General features: G+C 40.7%; 1 protein-coding gene across 3 annotated transcripts in view; it reads right to left on the reverse strand.

Annotated features, from left to right (window-relative positions):
- FNDC3B (fibronectin type III domain containing 3B) overlaps positions 1–17447 on the reverse strand; it is a 352029-nt gene that overhangs the window by 42018 nt on the left and 292564 nt on the right. For all 3 annotated transcript variants that reach the window (XM_043473729.1, XM_043473727.1, XM_043473728.1), the window contains exons 17-22: positions 16998–17116; positions 15073–15178; positions 14014–14186; positions 11549–11662; positions 11072–11221; positions 4106–4386 (exon numbers count right to left, since the gene is read on the reverse strand). In XM_043473729.1, coding sequence (XP_043329664.1) covers positions 4106–4386; positions 11072–11221; positions 11549–11662; positions 14014–14186; positions 15073–15178; positions 16998–17116 — 943 coding nt within the window. The remainder of the gene's footprint in view (positions 1–4105; positions 4387–11071; positions 11222–11548; positions 11663–14013; positions 14187–15072; positions 15179–16997; positions 17117–17447) is intronic.

The following is a 17447-nucleotide window of genomic DNA, read 5'->3' on the forward strand; positions in this document are numbered from 1 at the left end:
GGGTTATAGAAACCCCTGCATTTTGCAAAACCTCTCCATGTGAATCTTCGAATCACTGCTCTAGGGCAAAGTTCTCAAACTTTTGTGTGTGTGCGTGCTAAGTCACTTCAGTCATGTCCGACTCTTTGTGATCCCATGGACTAGAGCCTGCCAGGCACCTCTGTCCATGGGATTCTCCAGGCAAGAATACTGGAGTGGGTTGCCATAACTTTTTCCAGGGGATCTTCCCGACCCAGGGATGGAACCCACGTCTCCTGAATTTCAGGTAGATTCTTTATGGCTGAGCCACTGAGCCCTCTCAAACTTTTAACAGGCAACAAAATCTCCTATGGGGCTAATTAAGGCACAGAGTGCTGGGCCCTATTCTGAGATTTCTGATTCCAGGGGTTTCCGCTAGGGCCTGTTAAATTGCACTTAATACTGATGCTGCTGGTCCAGGAACCATACTTTTGAGTATCACTGCTCTAGAACAAAGCCCAGGATCAACTGAGTTGATTTTAGTAGATTTCAGCTCAGGTTTTAACAAAGTATATGGGAAACTCTACAGAAAGAGTTGAACTGCTTGGTGAGGAGAAGCTGAAGCTGAAAACTTCATCGCTGGAGATATTCACGCCAGGGCACTGGGAAAGGGTGACACCAGGTGATCTCGTCTCAGCTCACAAAGCCTATAGTAGCGGGAGCATGTAAAAGAAAGCTACATCTCTATTTTTTTTTTCTTTTTTTTTCCTAACGATTTTTTCCTCCTCGAATCAAAACACAAACTCAAGTCTAAATTTAAAGGTAGTGCCTTTTAAAAATCTCATTGTAATCCCAACCAAATTGTATACAGGATGTTAGCAAGCCAGTGCACAGTCTGACAAGCACCGGTAAAGGATGGATCCATTTTAGTGTCCGTAGGTTGGCTGGAGAGGTGAACATTTCTGTCCCAGCGAGACAGAAAGAATAAACTCCATGTGAGAACAATGTGTAACTGCTAAAGGTTAAAGAAAAAAATTAAAAGGAACAAGCCTTTTTTTACCCAAGCCCCAGAGCCTGTTTCATTCCACATTTTTATCTAGAACATCATGATCTGTTCACTTATATTTTGACCAATTTGTGGGACAAAAAAAGGTGAGGTAAAAGTTGATTGGACTAAAATTATACTCTCAGTTCCCTGAAATACTCATTTTGTATCTCACCACAATTACTACGATCCTGTGTTTTTGAACCATAAAAGAACAAGACTATGGGCTGATTGGAGTTCTACTATAGAGAATCCAATGAAGTATTATAGAAACTAAATTCCTTAAGTTGGACAAACGGTTATCTTAAATGTGAATGTTAATTTTAATATCTTAAATGTGAAACATCCAATTTATTTATTGATTGGCCAGTAAATATTTTGACTACATCTTTTTTTTTTTTTTTTTTGGTCAAGAACACACAATATGACTTAAGGCCAAAGATTTGTCTTTTCTAAAGCTGTACATTTTTCATGCCATCTGTCTGAAATGGTGTCTTCCAAGCTGCCCTGCAAGGTTAAGAGGTGACATTCTCCCTGTGTGACTTTCCACATTCAGCTCAGTATACTACTAGCCTTGTATATTAACACTGAAAAGAATTAGGGACTTTTTAACATGTCTTTAACCAACCACTTATGTGGAATATATTCTTGATAATTTCCACTGTAATTGGCATTTCATTAATGAACAAAGATCCCCTACATCAGTTATCTTCATTTGAACTTTTGATTTCTAGATTTCTTTCTTGAAGTCATGTGACTACATGTTGACTAATGAATACCAGCATTCATTCCTCCAATATCAACTTTCTAAAACCCAGAAAATTTTATAATCATTTACACTACCTTTAAGGTATACATAAATGGCAGGAAGAGGCAAAATTCTTGGGCTGGAACCTTGTCCTAAAAGCCCTTTATGATTGCTGACCTGAATGTTCAGAGGACTGACCCGAGGATCTGAGTCCATTCTGGCATAGACATGGATTGTGGGTCTCACAGCAGACATGAGATCTTTCACTGAGCCCTGAGCCAGTGGCTTCTTCATAGGTTTTCTGGCCTGAGGGTCCAAGTCAGGCGATATTCTGGACATGTGGTCACTGAGAAACAGTTAGGGGATGGCATTCACATGCTCATTTTTCCCCAGAGATATACCTCATGGTCAGGTCTCCGTAGAGCATCATCACTGGGGAATGTCCCTGAGGTCAAGGTCTGGGTTTAATCACCTCTGGATTTCCTCAGCACCCAATTAGAGTGCTTTGGACACAACAGTCAGTATTTGGTTAGCATATAAAGGTGGAGGGTGGTTTTCTGAGACTGGCTAAGATGCTAAAAATGAAAAATGCCCTTGGGGACTGTCTCTTAAGCTATGTAAGTCATACCTCTTTTATTCCAGTTATTTCTAACTTGATTCCCACTTTAAACCATCCTGACCATTCTGAACCCTGGGTCTTGACCTTTCTGAAATGCCAAAAAGACTCTGTACAGTGTCATTTTCAGCCTGTGAGGTCATAAGCACCTTCTATCTTAGGTTGCTGTTTAAGTGTCCCAATTCCTTGAGTGCTCTGAGGGCAAGGATGGTGTTCATCCCTATTTCATAGACCCACAGTGCACAGTACTGTGCCCAAGAGAGATCTCTTAAAAGAAGGAAAGAGCAAACAAACTGTCATCACTTGGAAAAGCAAAATGAATACACTTATATGAATTATTCACAAAAGACTTGGTAAGAGAGGGAAAGTAGAGATAAGATGCTTAGGCAGGTTGGAACTTTGGTATCTTACAGCTGATAAACTGATTTTTTTTCTTCAGCTTCTGTGGATGTAGTCTATCAGACTACAACATTAGAAAACACTGCAGAAAAAAAATAAGTGGTAAACCTTTTTTTTAGCAGTAAAATTACCTGCTTGTATTCCCCTGTCCCACCTCAAGAAGAACCAGTTTTTTTGGGTGAAGATCTTGATAACAATAAAAATGACAGTGCATGTTTACGTGCACCTGCTATGTACTGCTGGACTCTACATGAGCATTCAATATTCATCTGCTTACTCCTTACAACATGTTTTTGACCTAAGTAATCTTATTCTCCTCATGCTGTGGATGATGCTGAAACACCAAAAGCTTAAGTAATTTGCCTGAAGACATAGCTAAGGATCTGTTTCTGAATCAGGCTCCACTTCACCTCCTTAATAAGCCATTGAACGTGACAAAGGGGGACACCCTGAAAAGGCACTGGAATAATCAAATGGTTCCTGCACTCCTCTAATGCTAATCCTGAACTTTCTGTCTCCCAGCTATGGCCCCTTGGTGCGTGTGTGCTAAGTCGCTTCAGTAGTGAATGACTCTGTGTGACCCCATGGACAGTAGCCCACCAGGCTCCTCTGTCTGTTGGATTTCCCAGGCAAGAATACTGGAGTGGGTTACCATTTCCTTCTCTATGGGATCTTTCCCACACAGGGATTGAACCCGCGTCTCTTGTGTCTCCTGCACTGGCATTGGCAGGCAGGTTCTTTACCACTAGCACCACCTGGGAAGCCCTTGGAGACAGAACTAAATGTCTTGAAATCTCAAGAGGCCATGTTGAGAAAAAGGTATATAGGGGGAGGTGAAGTGCTGGCTACTCAACAAGAATTCTGGGGGAAAGGAAGAATGCAGGTGTTAACTGAGTTTTGCTGGGTGGAGCCAGTTTCTCTGGCTGCTCATGAAATAATGAACAAAAGATCCATCATAGATGCTCTGTAATAGCGTGCCTGCTTTGAGGGGATCCGAAGAATGGCAAAGCCCTGCTTCAGAGGTGCAGAGGGTGTCGCAGAGTGATGAGACAGAGGAAAAACAGCAAGAAAAGCAGTTTATCAAAAAACTGTGGAGGAAGAATTGACTTAAAATGGTTGGTGAAATGTCCCCTCATGGGTTAGGAATTATATCAATTTGTAATTGACTTATAAAGTAAAAAGTAGTACAAGTTTTTGAATTGTATTTGCATTTACTACTCTTAAATGCATTAAAAATGACTAGAATTCACCCATTTGGCCTTGAGGACCTAAAGGTTCCGTAGCCCCATGCTCTGATGTATGTGTCCATGCAGCTGTATTTCAACTTTCCTGCACTCACCGGTAGGTGGTTTCTGGAAGGAGGTCTTTCATAACGTGGGTGGTGGTATTACCCACGGTGATGCTAGTGTCTCCAAGATCAATGTTGTAAGCAAGGATTTCAGATCCATTATTGCACGGCTCTTCCCAGTTCAGTACAAGGCACACAGAAGGCGAATCGGGATAGGCGTTGAGGGTCTCCTCCTCCAGGACACACACAGTAGAGACAGGGTCAGGGGCAGATGCTGGTGTCTGGCAAAGGACGAGCTCACTGTACGGTCCTGCTCCAGCTTGATTAACAGCCTGGAAAACAACAGCGAGACAATGTCCCATTACTTCATGAGCACCTACTAATGCCTCCACACTAGGTGCTGTTGAGTCTAAAGTAACATACGACTGCTGCCAGAAATGTAGGTGGAGATAGATCCTCCACGATGTTCATATTGATAACCACCTTCCAAAAGATATCAATCACATCTTTTCTACTAATAAAAGATAACGTCACCATTGTTTCTTATGAAAAATCATTTAAAAATAACACTTCATCTTTGCATAGCCCACTTCAGTTTATGTACTCTTATGCCATCGTCACAATAACTGTCTGAGGTAGATAATTCAAGGAAGCTATTCTTATCTGCCTTTCAGATGAGATCAGGTGTGCTCAGGGTGGGATGACCTTGACTCTTATCTGCCTTTCAGAGAAGAGGGAACTCAAAGTCAGATCAAATAACTCAAGCCCAAGATTCAGATGCCAAGATAGGATCAAAATCCAGTAATCTGACTTTTAACTCAAGTGCTGCTCTGGAAGAACTATAGGAATTTCAGAAAAGTACTCACTGTTTTCCACGTGAGTGCGGAACTCCTATCTGCAGTCAATGCTCTGCTCTCGGCTGACGTTGAGCGTCACTGCTGACACTTGGTCACTCATCACTCCTGCATTCAGTCTCGGGGACCGTCCTCTTGTTTCTACTTACCTGCTCTGCTTCTCAGTCACCTCTGCGACCTGCTACTCATTACCAGGCTCTCTCAGCCCTGGAGGGAACCAGGCCCCAGGCCTTGCACGCCTCTGTACCACTTCTGCTTAAACTCCTGGAAATCTCACCTTGTCTCAGGGGCAAATGCCATTTATCCCTACTCCCAAATTTATGTGTACAGTCCAGACCTCTGCCCTAAATGCCAGCCTGTTGTATTCAACTGCCTACTCAATTCAACTGAATATCTCCATTTAAATGTCAAATAGGCACCTCACACTCAAGTGTCTATACAGTTCCAAAGTGGTGTCCACCCCATTCTTCCTCATCCTTCCTTCCACCCCCCACTGTACCTCCTGTGGTTTCCCCATCCTTCAGGTTGTTCATGCCATATCTGTGAACCACTGCTGGGCATCTTTCTTTCTCTCATACGCCTGCCCAAGCCATCAGCACACCCTTGACCATTCTAATCTGACTACAGTCTCTCACATCTGGTGACTGTAATGACCTCCTAACTGGTATCTACGTCAGCCCATGCCCCACAGCCTGAAACAACCACTGTCCCTTCTATGGTCGCCCACACAAGTGACTTCAAAGTTCTCACAACTGTCTATGAGATCCTATCCGATCTGTTCACCACCGCCGCCTTCCCCAAGAACCCAGAACCATTCTGCCTTCACTGTCTCCTACTTCGTCCACTCCCTCTGCTCCAGCCACACTGGCTTTCTTGCTGTTTCACAGGGACACCAAGCTTGCTCACCTCAGGGCCTTTGCAGCTTGCTGCCCCTTCTGTCCACAAAGCTCTTTCCCTGACATCTGCATAGCCTATTCAATCAGCTACTCAGGCTTCTCTCAAGTTTTGACCTTTGCAGAGAGACCTCTCAGAACACCACATTTAAACTTGTAGTTACCCCTACCCCAACCCCCATAATCCTTCTCATTTATTTCCCTTCTTTGCTTTTATTTTCATTATAGCATTTATCACCAACATAGTATATATTTCATTTAACTGCTCCCTTGATTAGAATTTAAGTCCTGTAAGGGCAAGGTTTTCTGGTTCACAGCTGTAGCCCTAGCAACCAGAACAGTACCTGATACAAAGCATGTGCTCAATAAACGTCATTAACAATATTTTTTCCCTTACAAAAACACTTGGCAACCTCTTGACAAAAATCAAAGTACTCAAAAATCTAGTTTACTTCTCAGGAGACCTTATGAGGACAAATGATAAACCAAAAGGAAAGTCATCTGAGCTCTTATATCAAAGGTTCACTACAATGCCTGTGTGTTAACCATTCATTTCAAAGAAGCAAGTTAAGAGCATTCATTTGCTATCAAATCGCTTTTGAAACCCTTCTGTAATAAAGTTTTTACATCTAGTCCTATTTCATAACAACACCAACTTTCTTTTTGGTATAATATTTATGCTACAAATTAAGAGTATATATTTAGATACTCTTTTGGGGTACAAATTTATCATAGGGGCAGAAAAATAAGATACTGTAGAGTCCAATTTTCATACTAACTAAGGTTTTAACAACTATGTAATACAAGGAAAAGAACATAGCTTTCAGAGTTGGAGCGTTGTTCATATCTTGATTTCATTACTTACTAACTGTGTGATCTTAGGCAAATTAATATTTCTGAGTCTGTTTCCTCAGATATAAAATGGGGATAGTAACAAATAATTTATAGAGTTATTTTAAAGATTAAATTTGTTAACATGTAAAATCCTGGCACAGTATTAAGCCAATGGTCAGTGCTTCACTTCCCTCCTTCTCACTAGGAAAATCAAGAACAAAATAGCAGTAGTAATTTTCCTAGTTTCCTAAATTTTCATAAAGCAATTTTCTTAAAACAAGGCAACAACAAAATACCCTGAACTAATTATAGACTTAAAGAAAAGTTGAAAAAATAGTGCATATATTTCTCATTTTGCTTCTCCTAATATTAATACTTTATATAACTATCAGTCATGTCCCACTCTTTGCGACCCCATGGACTGTAGCCCACCAGGCTCCTCTGTCCATGGGATTTCCCAGGAGGAATACTGAAGTGGGTTGCCATTTCCTTTTCCAGGGGATCTTCCTGACCCAAGGATTGAACCTGTGTCTCCTGCATCGGTAGGTGGATTCTTTACCACTGAGCCACCAGGGAAGCATATATATATATATATACACATATAAATATATGTATGTGTGTGTATATATGTGTGTGAGTGTGTATGAAGTGGCTCAGTCATATCCGACTCTTTGAGACCCCATGGACAGTAGCCTGCACCAGGCTCCTCTGTCCATGGGATTTTCCAGGCAAGAGTACTGGAGTGGATTGCCATATCCTTCTCCAGGGGATCTTCCCGACCCAGGGAGCAAACCTGGGTCTTCCGCATTGTAGGCAGACACTTTACCGTCTGAGCCACCAGGGAAGCCCGTGTGTGTGTGTGTGTGTGTGTGTGTGTATATAATTTTTTTTAATAAAAGGAAATTCCTGGACAGTGATCAAGAGATATAACAGCAGAAGTGGCTGAATGGGAGGCTGAGCCATTTGTCTTAGACTCCCACAGTTGGCTACAGACTCAAGTGCCCATGGAAAGAAATGACTGTCTGCTACTTACAAGAATAGAACTGAGATGCTATGCTGGTCTAAGTCTAGAAACCAAAAGGAGTTTCTTAAATACCCCTATCTTTAACTGACTACCATTAATAACTAACCCGAGGGAATGTGATGTCAATGATGATGATCTCTGGGTGGAGTTGGGTAGAAAGGAGAAAAACTCTTTGTTAAAGGTAAGTAAGAAGTAAGCAAATGGTCTACAGGGCAATCAAGGTCATAATTTGTTTCAAATTTTTAAAATATTTATATCTCACATAATTATGACTATATAAATTAACATACACTTAAGGCTGAATTATTGATTTCTTTACAATCTCACCATATAATGAAAAATTCAGCACTAAGTATTTTATTACCCTTTTCCCTTTTCATGTTATTAATGTACTCTGAGGTATTATTCGTTTTCTCCATTATTTTTAAAATTTACATTTTCTTACTTATTTTACTCTGTGTCTGGGCTCCACCTTCTTAGTCTGTTCTCATGCCTCCTTCCTGGTGTTAACTGAGGTCTTCAGTAATGATTCTTGACTCATTACTTTGTCAAACATGTGCTTTTGTGTGGAGTTATTCAAGGGCCAAAGGAATATGAAGGACCCAGAGGAAAAAATACATATTTTAATGAAATAACTGATATCAGCCATACTACATTGGCAATCTCTACAAAAACCAAGAAAGTATCAGTTTTGTAATTCTTAAAATCTGCATTTATATCATAACTATCAGTCATGTCCGACTCTTTGCAACCCCATGGACTGTAGGCCACCAGGCTCCTCTGTCCACGGGATTTTCCAGGCAAGAATACTGGAGTGGGTTGCCATTTCCTTCTCCAGGGGATCTTCCTGACCCAGATATCAAACCCACGTCTCTCGTGTCTCCTGCATTGGCAGGTGGATTCTTTACCAACTGCACCACCTGGGAAGCCTATATTACTATAAAACAATGATCAAAACCAGGAGATACAATAGTACTATGTATAGATCTTATGTAGTTAGATTAAAATCTTACCAATTTCTACTAATGTTCTTTTTATATTCCAGGATCCTACTTAAGACCCAATTTTCTTTTACTAGCCTTATACTATGGAAAGTGCCTTCTTGAGTTATACCTCTTATTATTACCAAATTTCAAAGTAAACAATTTTAAAGAATCTTTTTGTTTATTTATTTATTTTTACATTTTTTTTTTTCCATTTATGTTTTGTTAGTTGGAGGCTAATTACTTTAAAATATTGTAGTGGTTTTTGCCATACATTGACATGAATCAGCCATGGATTTACATGTGTTCCCCATCCCGATCCCCCCTCCCACCTCCCTCTCTATCCCATCCCTCTGGGTCTTCCCAGTGCACCAGCCCTGAGCAAGAATCTTACTAATATTTAAGAGTATGTGTAAAATATACAATATGCCTCATGTAAACAGAATTATTTGGGTACATGTTAATTGAAGCATTCCTAAGGAAGAATATAAAATTCAAAAATTCCTGTACAAAATAAGCAATGCTTCCATCCAATTTTTATATGATACTATTTACATATTACAGTGATTTAATTTTTAAAGCACCAAATATTTAAACAAATATTCGGGCTTTAACCTGACTTTGTAGTAATATCAAATGAAAATGATTCAGATTAGGTTCACAGGTATCAAGAAATTAATATAAGATGAGGAGACTTTTTCCTGGCAATACTTCTTTAGTATAGCAAGTGTGGTCTTGAGAGTACTATCCCCTTTATAGTGTCTGACTCATTTTATGACAAATAAGTATACATGTTTGAAAATACTACTGTTGAAACAGGGAGACAAGATTATTACACAGGTTCTATTCTTACCAACGTACAATGGTAAGAATTGCATTTAAAATGCAATTTTGGGGTGTTAATGGTAAGTAACAACAAAAACCCCGAAAGAAAAAAAGGAAAAAGAACATTTTAAAGAGAGACCAAAATGCAAAAACAGGTTGAACTGAAGTTCTTTCCTGTGATGGCAAAGAGTTTTTATTTATATCCTGCCTTGTTCCAAAAACAGGAGTGTAGCACATAATTCAACCTTTCCCCAATGACTCAGCACTGTTATTATAAAGCTCAGATAATGTGCTGTGACCCTGACTCACTGATGAAGGGCTAATTATGTCCCAGGCTCTCCATTTGAGGTGTGTATAGCAAAAGAGTTTAACCAGAAATGTTTACGATAAAACAGCCTTCAGAATTTAACAGAAAAGCTTCTGTTGATCTGGAAAGTTAACTTGTGTGTGTGCATGCTCAGTTGCTAAGTTGTGTCCAACTCTTTGCTACTCCCATAGACTGTAGCCCACCAGATTCCTCTGTCCTTGGGATTCTGCAGCAAGAATACTGGAGCTGGTGGGTTGCCATTTCCTTCTCCAGGGGACCTACCTGACCGGGGGTTGAATCTGTATCTCCTCCACTTCAGGCAGATTCTTTACCACAGAGCTACTTGGGAAGCCCAAAGTTAACTTAAGAAGGGACTATTTTCTCCAAAGAGGCCAGAGACACTGAGAGTAAATGGATATGTAATAAATAATATGACCCATGACTTAAATCAGATGGAGACCTAAACCTGGCATCTTTGCTTCTTTATTTAAATCTAAACACGTGTGAAAATAGAATTCTTTGTTATCTCTCCTTTTGGTCATCCTGATCATTCTTTGAGGTTGGCACAAAGCAGGGCCCAAATGTTACTGAACAAATGGAAATAAATAAACAAAGAACCCTGTTTTCTCAAGTCAATAAGGCTTTACAAAGGGAAAAGAAAATATTTACCCAAGTCAATAAAATGAAAGTAAACCTATGACTACTGTCACTCTTGGGGGTTAGGCTAGGAGCTAATTATTCTTTGTGTTATTCTATTTGGACACCCAAGAGGAAGCTTACAGATAACCAGACTTGTTAATGGTCACTGAGAGGTGGGAGGTGGGTCCTATGATCAAATGCAGGCTGTCCGAACTACTCTGCTGTTTGTTTCTGGCTCCATTTAACATCTGGAATGGGAAGTTTTAAAGGTTTTTTTGCCTTTTGTCTAAGTGGCTTTCCCAGTGAAATGTGCATCTCGGAAAATTCAGACAAGAGGCATCTTCCCTAAGGAGCTGTGCCCACTTTGCCTTGGACTCTATCCTGTATTCAGTGAATTAACCAACCAACACAATGCAAGGGTGGTGAGGAATACAGTGGAGATGATTCGGATTTTGTTCCCATGTTTCAGGACCTCTCAGAGAAGCAAAAATGAACTGTAAAGTGCCAAAATGATTGCATCTATTTTTATTTAAAAGGACTCTTTTCCCCATATCACCCTTCCTGATGGCCTCCATCATGAGCCTTTGAGTAAGTTTCCCAAGGAGTCTTTCAGGGAACACCAGTATGTGTGAGTAACGGCCGCATGGTGTCAGCCTACCTGTAATCGACAGCAATACTGTGCGGCAGGTAACAGGTCCCTCATTTCGAAGCCGGTGTCTGTCCCATGATAAACAAGTTCTAAGGATTCTTCATCTTCTCCCCACTCCAACCTGTACTCTGAGATGTCAGCACCAGAGCTTTCAGGACTCTGGAAAATTCAGAAATTTAATTTCATTGAGAAGAAAATTCTATGATGTTTGTGTTCAACTAATTATTAAAAAAAAAAAAAAAGAGCAAGATGCCTCAGAATATTTGAAATACATACAAAAGAAAAGCATGAAAAAGATACTCAATTTCCTCTTAATTTGGATCAGTGGTAAAATTTCCGTAACTCCTGGCAAGTGCTAAGGCAGATGACTGTGTAAGAATCATCTACCTACATGTGAATTTTAGCTTTGTAGATCCCTTGTACCTTGCACTGGGGAACAGATAAAGTAGAAGAAACAACTTAACGCAAAACGTGTGCCTGACTTACCTCCCAGCTCACTAGGACACATCCATCAGGCGTAAAAGAGATACAAGGTGCTTTGCACTGTCCAGGAGGCCCTGCAGCCGTGGTAATTTCTGAGACATCAGAATAGGGACCATACTGCAAGAGAAAAACACACATGTGCTTGGAGGGGTGTGTGTACGGGTGTGCGTGCACGTAACACAAGCTTATACCAGACAAGGAGTGTGTGTGTGTATGTGTGTGTGCGCGCACACATGCATATAACACAAGCTTATAACCAAACAAGGGCTAGGCTAATGGTATCATCAATACAACTTTCAATTACATGAGTAGATTTTCTTCCAACATACATTACTTGAGTGGTAAATGTCTATTTTATATATATTTTATTTTTTTAAATTCAAAAGGATTAGAAAGTTGGTTTACTATCCATTTTTGCTGTGACCTAAGAAATAAAAGGGCTTCCCCAGTGGCTCAGAGGTTAAAGTGTCTGCCTCCAATGAGGGAGACCTGGGTTTGATCCCTGGGTTGGGAAGGTCCCCTGGAGAAGGAAATGGCAACCCACTCCAGTATACCAGTCTGGAGAATCCCATGGATGGAGGAGTCTGGTAGGCTACAATCCACGGGGTCACAAAAGAGTCAGACACGACTGAGCGACTTCACTTCAAGAAATAAAAAACACTGACTTTTGCTACATCACAGCATTGTGCTTTAATTTCTCAGAGCGTTTCAAAGTAAACCAAGTCAGATGCACACTGTAGTTTAATTTTTAAAGCATAAAAATCTGTGTGGAATTGTTGGTTATCAAATTTTGAGTATTTCTTCTAGACACTGGTATTTTCCAGTTTGAAACCAACAGTCCTATTAATGTTTTCTTGGCATGGCCACCATCTCAACTATCTGAAGGTTTATATGGCATTTCTCTCCTCCTCCCACCATCAGTGGCCACACTGCTCAGAGACAATCATCACTACAAATTTAAAACACATCGAGAGAACCAGAACCACCAGATTAAGGTGGAATATGTGGTACTTAAAAGAATTGGGGCAAAGAGTAAAGCAATTTTCAGGCTAATGAAGTATATGACTGTGTTTTTCAAAATGGAGGAAAAAACATAAAGAAAAAAATCTTTCACATTTTCTAATATAACTTGCAAATATACTGAAGGTGGGAGAGAAACTGTCTGGAGTAGACCACAGAAGAGGCCCATGAGTCAAATATATGGTTAAATTTTAATATAGCAGGATTTAAAAATAAGGTTGAGATAGTTTCTTTAAAGGATAAATTAGTGAAAGGAGAAAGTAAACCTCAATCAGTCCAGTTGCACATGTCGCTTTATCATGGCAAATATCTTCTTCAAAAGTTGAAGGGGAAAAGCACCAGGGTTTCTTCTGCAGCATTGATGATTATCACTATCCATCCTCTTTTTACTTATAAAAAGTCAGGGTACAGAGGCTTTCTTATCTTCTCACCAATACATTTTAATTGTCTAGTTTTGCGTGTGTGGGCTTTTTTAAATTTAAATACCTGTATCTGAAATTCTTTCCTCATGGTGAGTTAGAAGAGATCCAGCTCTTGATCAAGATTTGCAATCCTACTTCAGACCAAATGTTTTCAAACTAAGGCCTGGCTAACTTGAGACAGATTAAAGACAAACACACTTCACTTCTGAAAGTCATGAATGAACACCAAGAACTAGAAAAGTCATTGCCAACTTCCTGTCACTGTCAGCTTGGCTTTCTTTCTTATAAAAAATCTCATCAATTAAAGACATGTATTTCTTTGCACAGAATGCATTTATAGACATCACTGGCTCTCTGTAGGGCATTAGCAGCAGTTTGCCCTGCCCACACCCTTCTACCATCTTTTATGTTTCTGCCCATCTGTGACACACCAAACAGCCCTAAGGTTTCTGGGTCACTTCAATTCTCATTATGAATCCACATCACTCTGCCATTAGAAAAACCAACCACCTTTGTGCATATAGTCAGACCCTTTCAATCTTGAATAGCCCACCTCAACAGCTTCAAATGGAGCACTAGAAAGAACCACAGAGCTCTATGAAATAAAGAAAAAACAAACAAGCTGGTCTCCCTAGCCCCTACCCCGGCAGAGTTTTAAAAACTGACCTAAGACATTGCTGAGTAATTTAGACAACATGGTCAAGGAATATTATGTAGTCCTAATTTCCCATAAGCGATTTATATAATCGATGAGAAACTAGGAAATTAAGAAACCACCAAAAGGCAGCTAAACAGTAAAGTCCTTATTAACTTTGAGCTCTGTCTTAATAGGAGGACAAAAGAATCAAAATTTCCAATGCTGGGTCTACATGAAATCAAAGCAGGATTTCTTCAGAAATAAGATTTTACATACAGTTCCTTAATGGCTGTCATGGTTGGACAGATACAGATGAGGAATTTTAGAAGGGTGGAAACGGAAGTGCCAGGACCTCATGCTTGTGTGGTGATACGTAAGCGTGTACTCACCCCTCCGTCATTCAGCGCTCGCACCCTGAAGCGATACACGGTTCCTGGAAGCAGGTTTCCCACGGTGCACTCGAGCTCCGGCCCGTGGTACACCTCGGAAGCCACATCCTCTGGCTCTGTCATCTCCACGCTGTACTCCGAGACCTCACAGCCACTTTCAGAGGCAGGAACGTCTGGGAATGGAGAGTACTGTTCATCTTAGAATATTTTTATATTTCTGGTTGGCCCTATCACACCTTACTTTCTATGAAGCTTGCAAAATATCATGTAGGTAGCCTGTCCTTGATATTTACAAAAGAACCCCCCACTTCAAAAAGAGAAGATACAAAAGAAAGTTTCTTAATGATGTTATTCATACTTTTCAAAGCAAGTACGTTTAATGATACTAACAAAGTGATTCCAAAACCATAGAACTTTTAGGAAATTCTTTTACATTCTAATGCAAGGCAAAGGCAAGAATTAGAGGGGAGAAAAATCTTTTTAACCTGAAACCAAAGGACATATTAAATCAAATTAGAGAAGCCCAAACTGGCATAACACCTTAATTTAGATGTTAAGTGATGGGGAACAATAGCCTGAGAGTTCTGTAGGTTTATATTTGCAATTTTACATGCTATGAATTATTAACATGACAGGAAATGCTAACATAGCTTGAGCTGAGACTGTAAAACACCAGGACCCACACACGAGAGGGTGGCAAAGGTGAGGAGGAATCAGATGCTACCTATGAACAATTTCTTGGTTTAACCTCTTTATTAAGCACAACTTTTATTTTATGAACAAAGCTGAGGAATTCCTGCTCTGAAACATTTTCTAGAACAGTGCCCTCTGAGGGCAGAGGGTGGACAGAACGTGCGGCACCATCAGGAACAGGAGGATGGGCCACAGTGCTGGGCATTCACAAACCCAAGCCCACGTACATTAAACAGAATATGGACATTTTCAATAGACACAAAGCTGGTTTTCAGAAGAAAGACCTGAAACTTAGTTACAAAGCGATAAGTCTTAAACTCAACCTCCAATTGCCCAAGTTGGCAACGTGAAGATGTGGTCACTCACCCCACTCTAAGTGGACTTCTTTGTGCTTTGGTCTACCCAAAACCCTGGGTGGGCGACACTGACCCGGTGCAATGCTTAGAGTGCGAACAGGGAGACTTTCAGAACACTGCAGGAGAAACACCAGAGAGAACCGTCTCTTAGTTACTATGCATTTTTTAGAGCTCTACATACCAGGCAAATTCCACTCCATACCAGCAAATGCTGCCAAAGCGGGGGGGTTACACATTGAATGTGTACACTTCTCATGCAATCAGATCCTTCGCCTCTCTGTGTGTGGTGCACGTGTATATTTGTATATGTTTTAAGTACGGACATATGCATATGGCACTGGTAAAAATAATTATTGCTGGTGTCAGATTTGCAGACTGACATTCTGACTGTTGTGTATCCCAAGCACACAGTTACTTCCCTTTAAACTAAAAATTAGACACTTCCTGAGGACAGAGGAGAACACAAAACAACAGCTGGATGAGGTTTTTAAATGGTGCCATAAATGGCCCACATCTACATACAGAGCAGAAAAACAAAAAAGTCAGCTGAGTGTGGTATTAACCAGCAGGTTCTGCCAACGTTAAAATCACCAGGGCTTCTTTTTTGCAGGATCTGGTTGTGTAAGGCTGGCGGAATGGAAGCCGACCCCTTTTGGAGATATGAGGAACACGGTAGAGACATGCAGCTCAACCAGCCTCCTCCTCCTCCTCAAGGAAACGCAGTGCAGAGGAGATGTGTTTATACATTCAAGGGGCACCGCGGCCTCTGTGCAGCCTCGAGCAGCACCTCGCATGTGAGAGAAGCTCGCTAATCACCTGCGACTTAGAGGTCAACCTAGCTCACCCTGGGAGACACTGTATAAATGTCGTCGAGTTGGACCTTTTTTTTCTAACCTGAGAATTCTGTCTAAATAGACAGTCTAAACTTCACAATACTGCTATCCTTGGGGGGGCGGGGGTGTGGCGCGGAGAAAAGAGACATATGACGGTGTTAGAGGTGGGCTGACTGGCAAAATTCTGCACCTACTGGCAGCTGTTCTCCTGCAAAGCCAACCCAGCCCAGGGCTATAAGCCGTCTTCTGCTCTCTCTCTCAATACTAATGGTTTCAAAACCACAATGCTAAATATCTCTATGATGAAAATGTTTTTTACCATATTGCCTCTCATGCACTTTCTAAATGTTCATCATTTAGATAATGATCTCATTTCTAGAACACTTCATGTGTGCTTCTGTGAGGCTGAAGCCAAGTTTCCTGACATGTTGAATGGTTGGTCTAAGGTCATATAAATTGTAGACAATGGTGGTGGTAATGTATAAAAATATTAACTCACTGTGTTGTGACAGGAAACTTATATAATATTGCAAGTCAACTATACTTCAATTTAAAAAAAGGCAGACAAGAAGAGAACTGGTGCTACCTACAGATGTACAGGTTGGGCCCCGCGCAATCGCAGGAGATGCGATTTGGCTCAGTCATCCTAGGTATATGTGGCTTTACAATCATTTTCCAGCAGATGGCAGTAAAGTATCAAGAGGAAGGTGTGTCTCACATTCTTACAACACTGCCAGACGAAGTAACAGCAAAGCTGAGCTGGAGGTGGTATCTTTTTGCTCTAAATTCTAAGCTTTTCTATCATTGCGATAACTGAGGTTCACCCCCCGAATTTGTTAGCCAATGCAAATTGTAGACCACCCTCAATTTTCAACTGTGACGTGGTCATGCCCAAGTCTTGGAAAGCAGCACAATTCAGTTGAGAATCATCTGGGTCTATCTTTCTATATCCTCTAAAGCACAATTCAGAAAACTCTGATGCGATACCATGGCAGGCTGTAGTACCAAGATATATTTTTAAAAAGCAATTTATTCTGATGTTACAGACAGGCTGTCTGAATTTGACCAAAGATGTTTACTTTTGCACCAAAACAAAACCAACCTGACTGTGTCCACCAGTACTTATGCAGCACGCTCGGAGTTTGTACAAAGTGCCTGGTTTCAAGTGGGTGAAAGTGTACTCTGTAGCCGACCCACTGTAGGCCACTTCCCACTGACTCGCTGCAAAATAAGACCATGCGTGAGTTTACGCCTTTTGTAAAAATGTAATAGTATCAACCATTCCTGATAAGAAAAAGCTCTAAGTGGTTTCCGTGAAAACCAGCATCTCCGATTCTTTTCTTCTTTTTTAAACAGTCACAGGGCTCTCTTTTCATTTCCTTTACAAAATTAAATAACTAAAATAACATGGAGGCATTTTTAATACTTAGCACTGCTGGTTACGCTACTTAATATCACCGTGATCACATTTGCTGACTGTGAAGTTTGGATGCTGGAAAGCACATGAAATCTGTAGTTGGCCCCGCAGCAGGAGATGGTATTGAGCAAGCTG

The sequence above is a fragment of the Cervus canadensis genome, chromosome 7 (genome assembly GCF_019320065.1).
Source record: "Cervus canadensis isolate Bull #8, Minnesota chromosome 7, ASM1932006v1, whole genome shotgun sequence".
Classification (NCBI taxonomy): domain Eukaryota; kingdom Metazoa; phylum Chordata; class Mammalia; order Artiodactyla; family Cervidae; genus Cervus; species Cervus canadensis.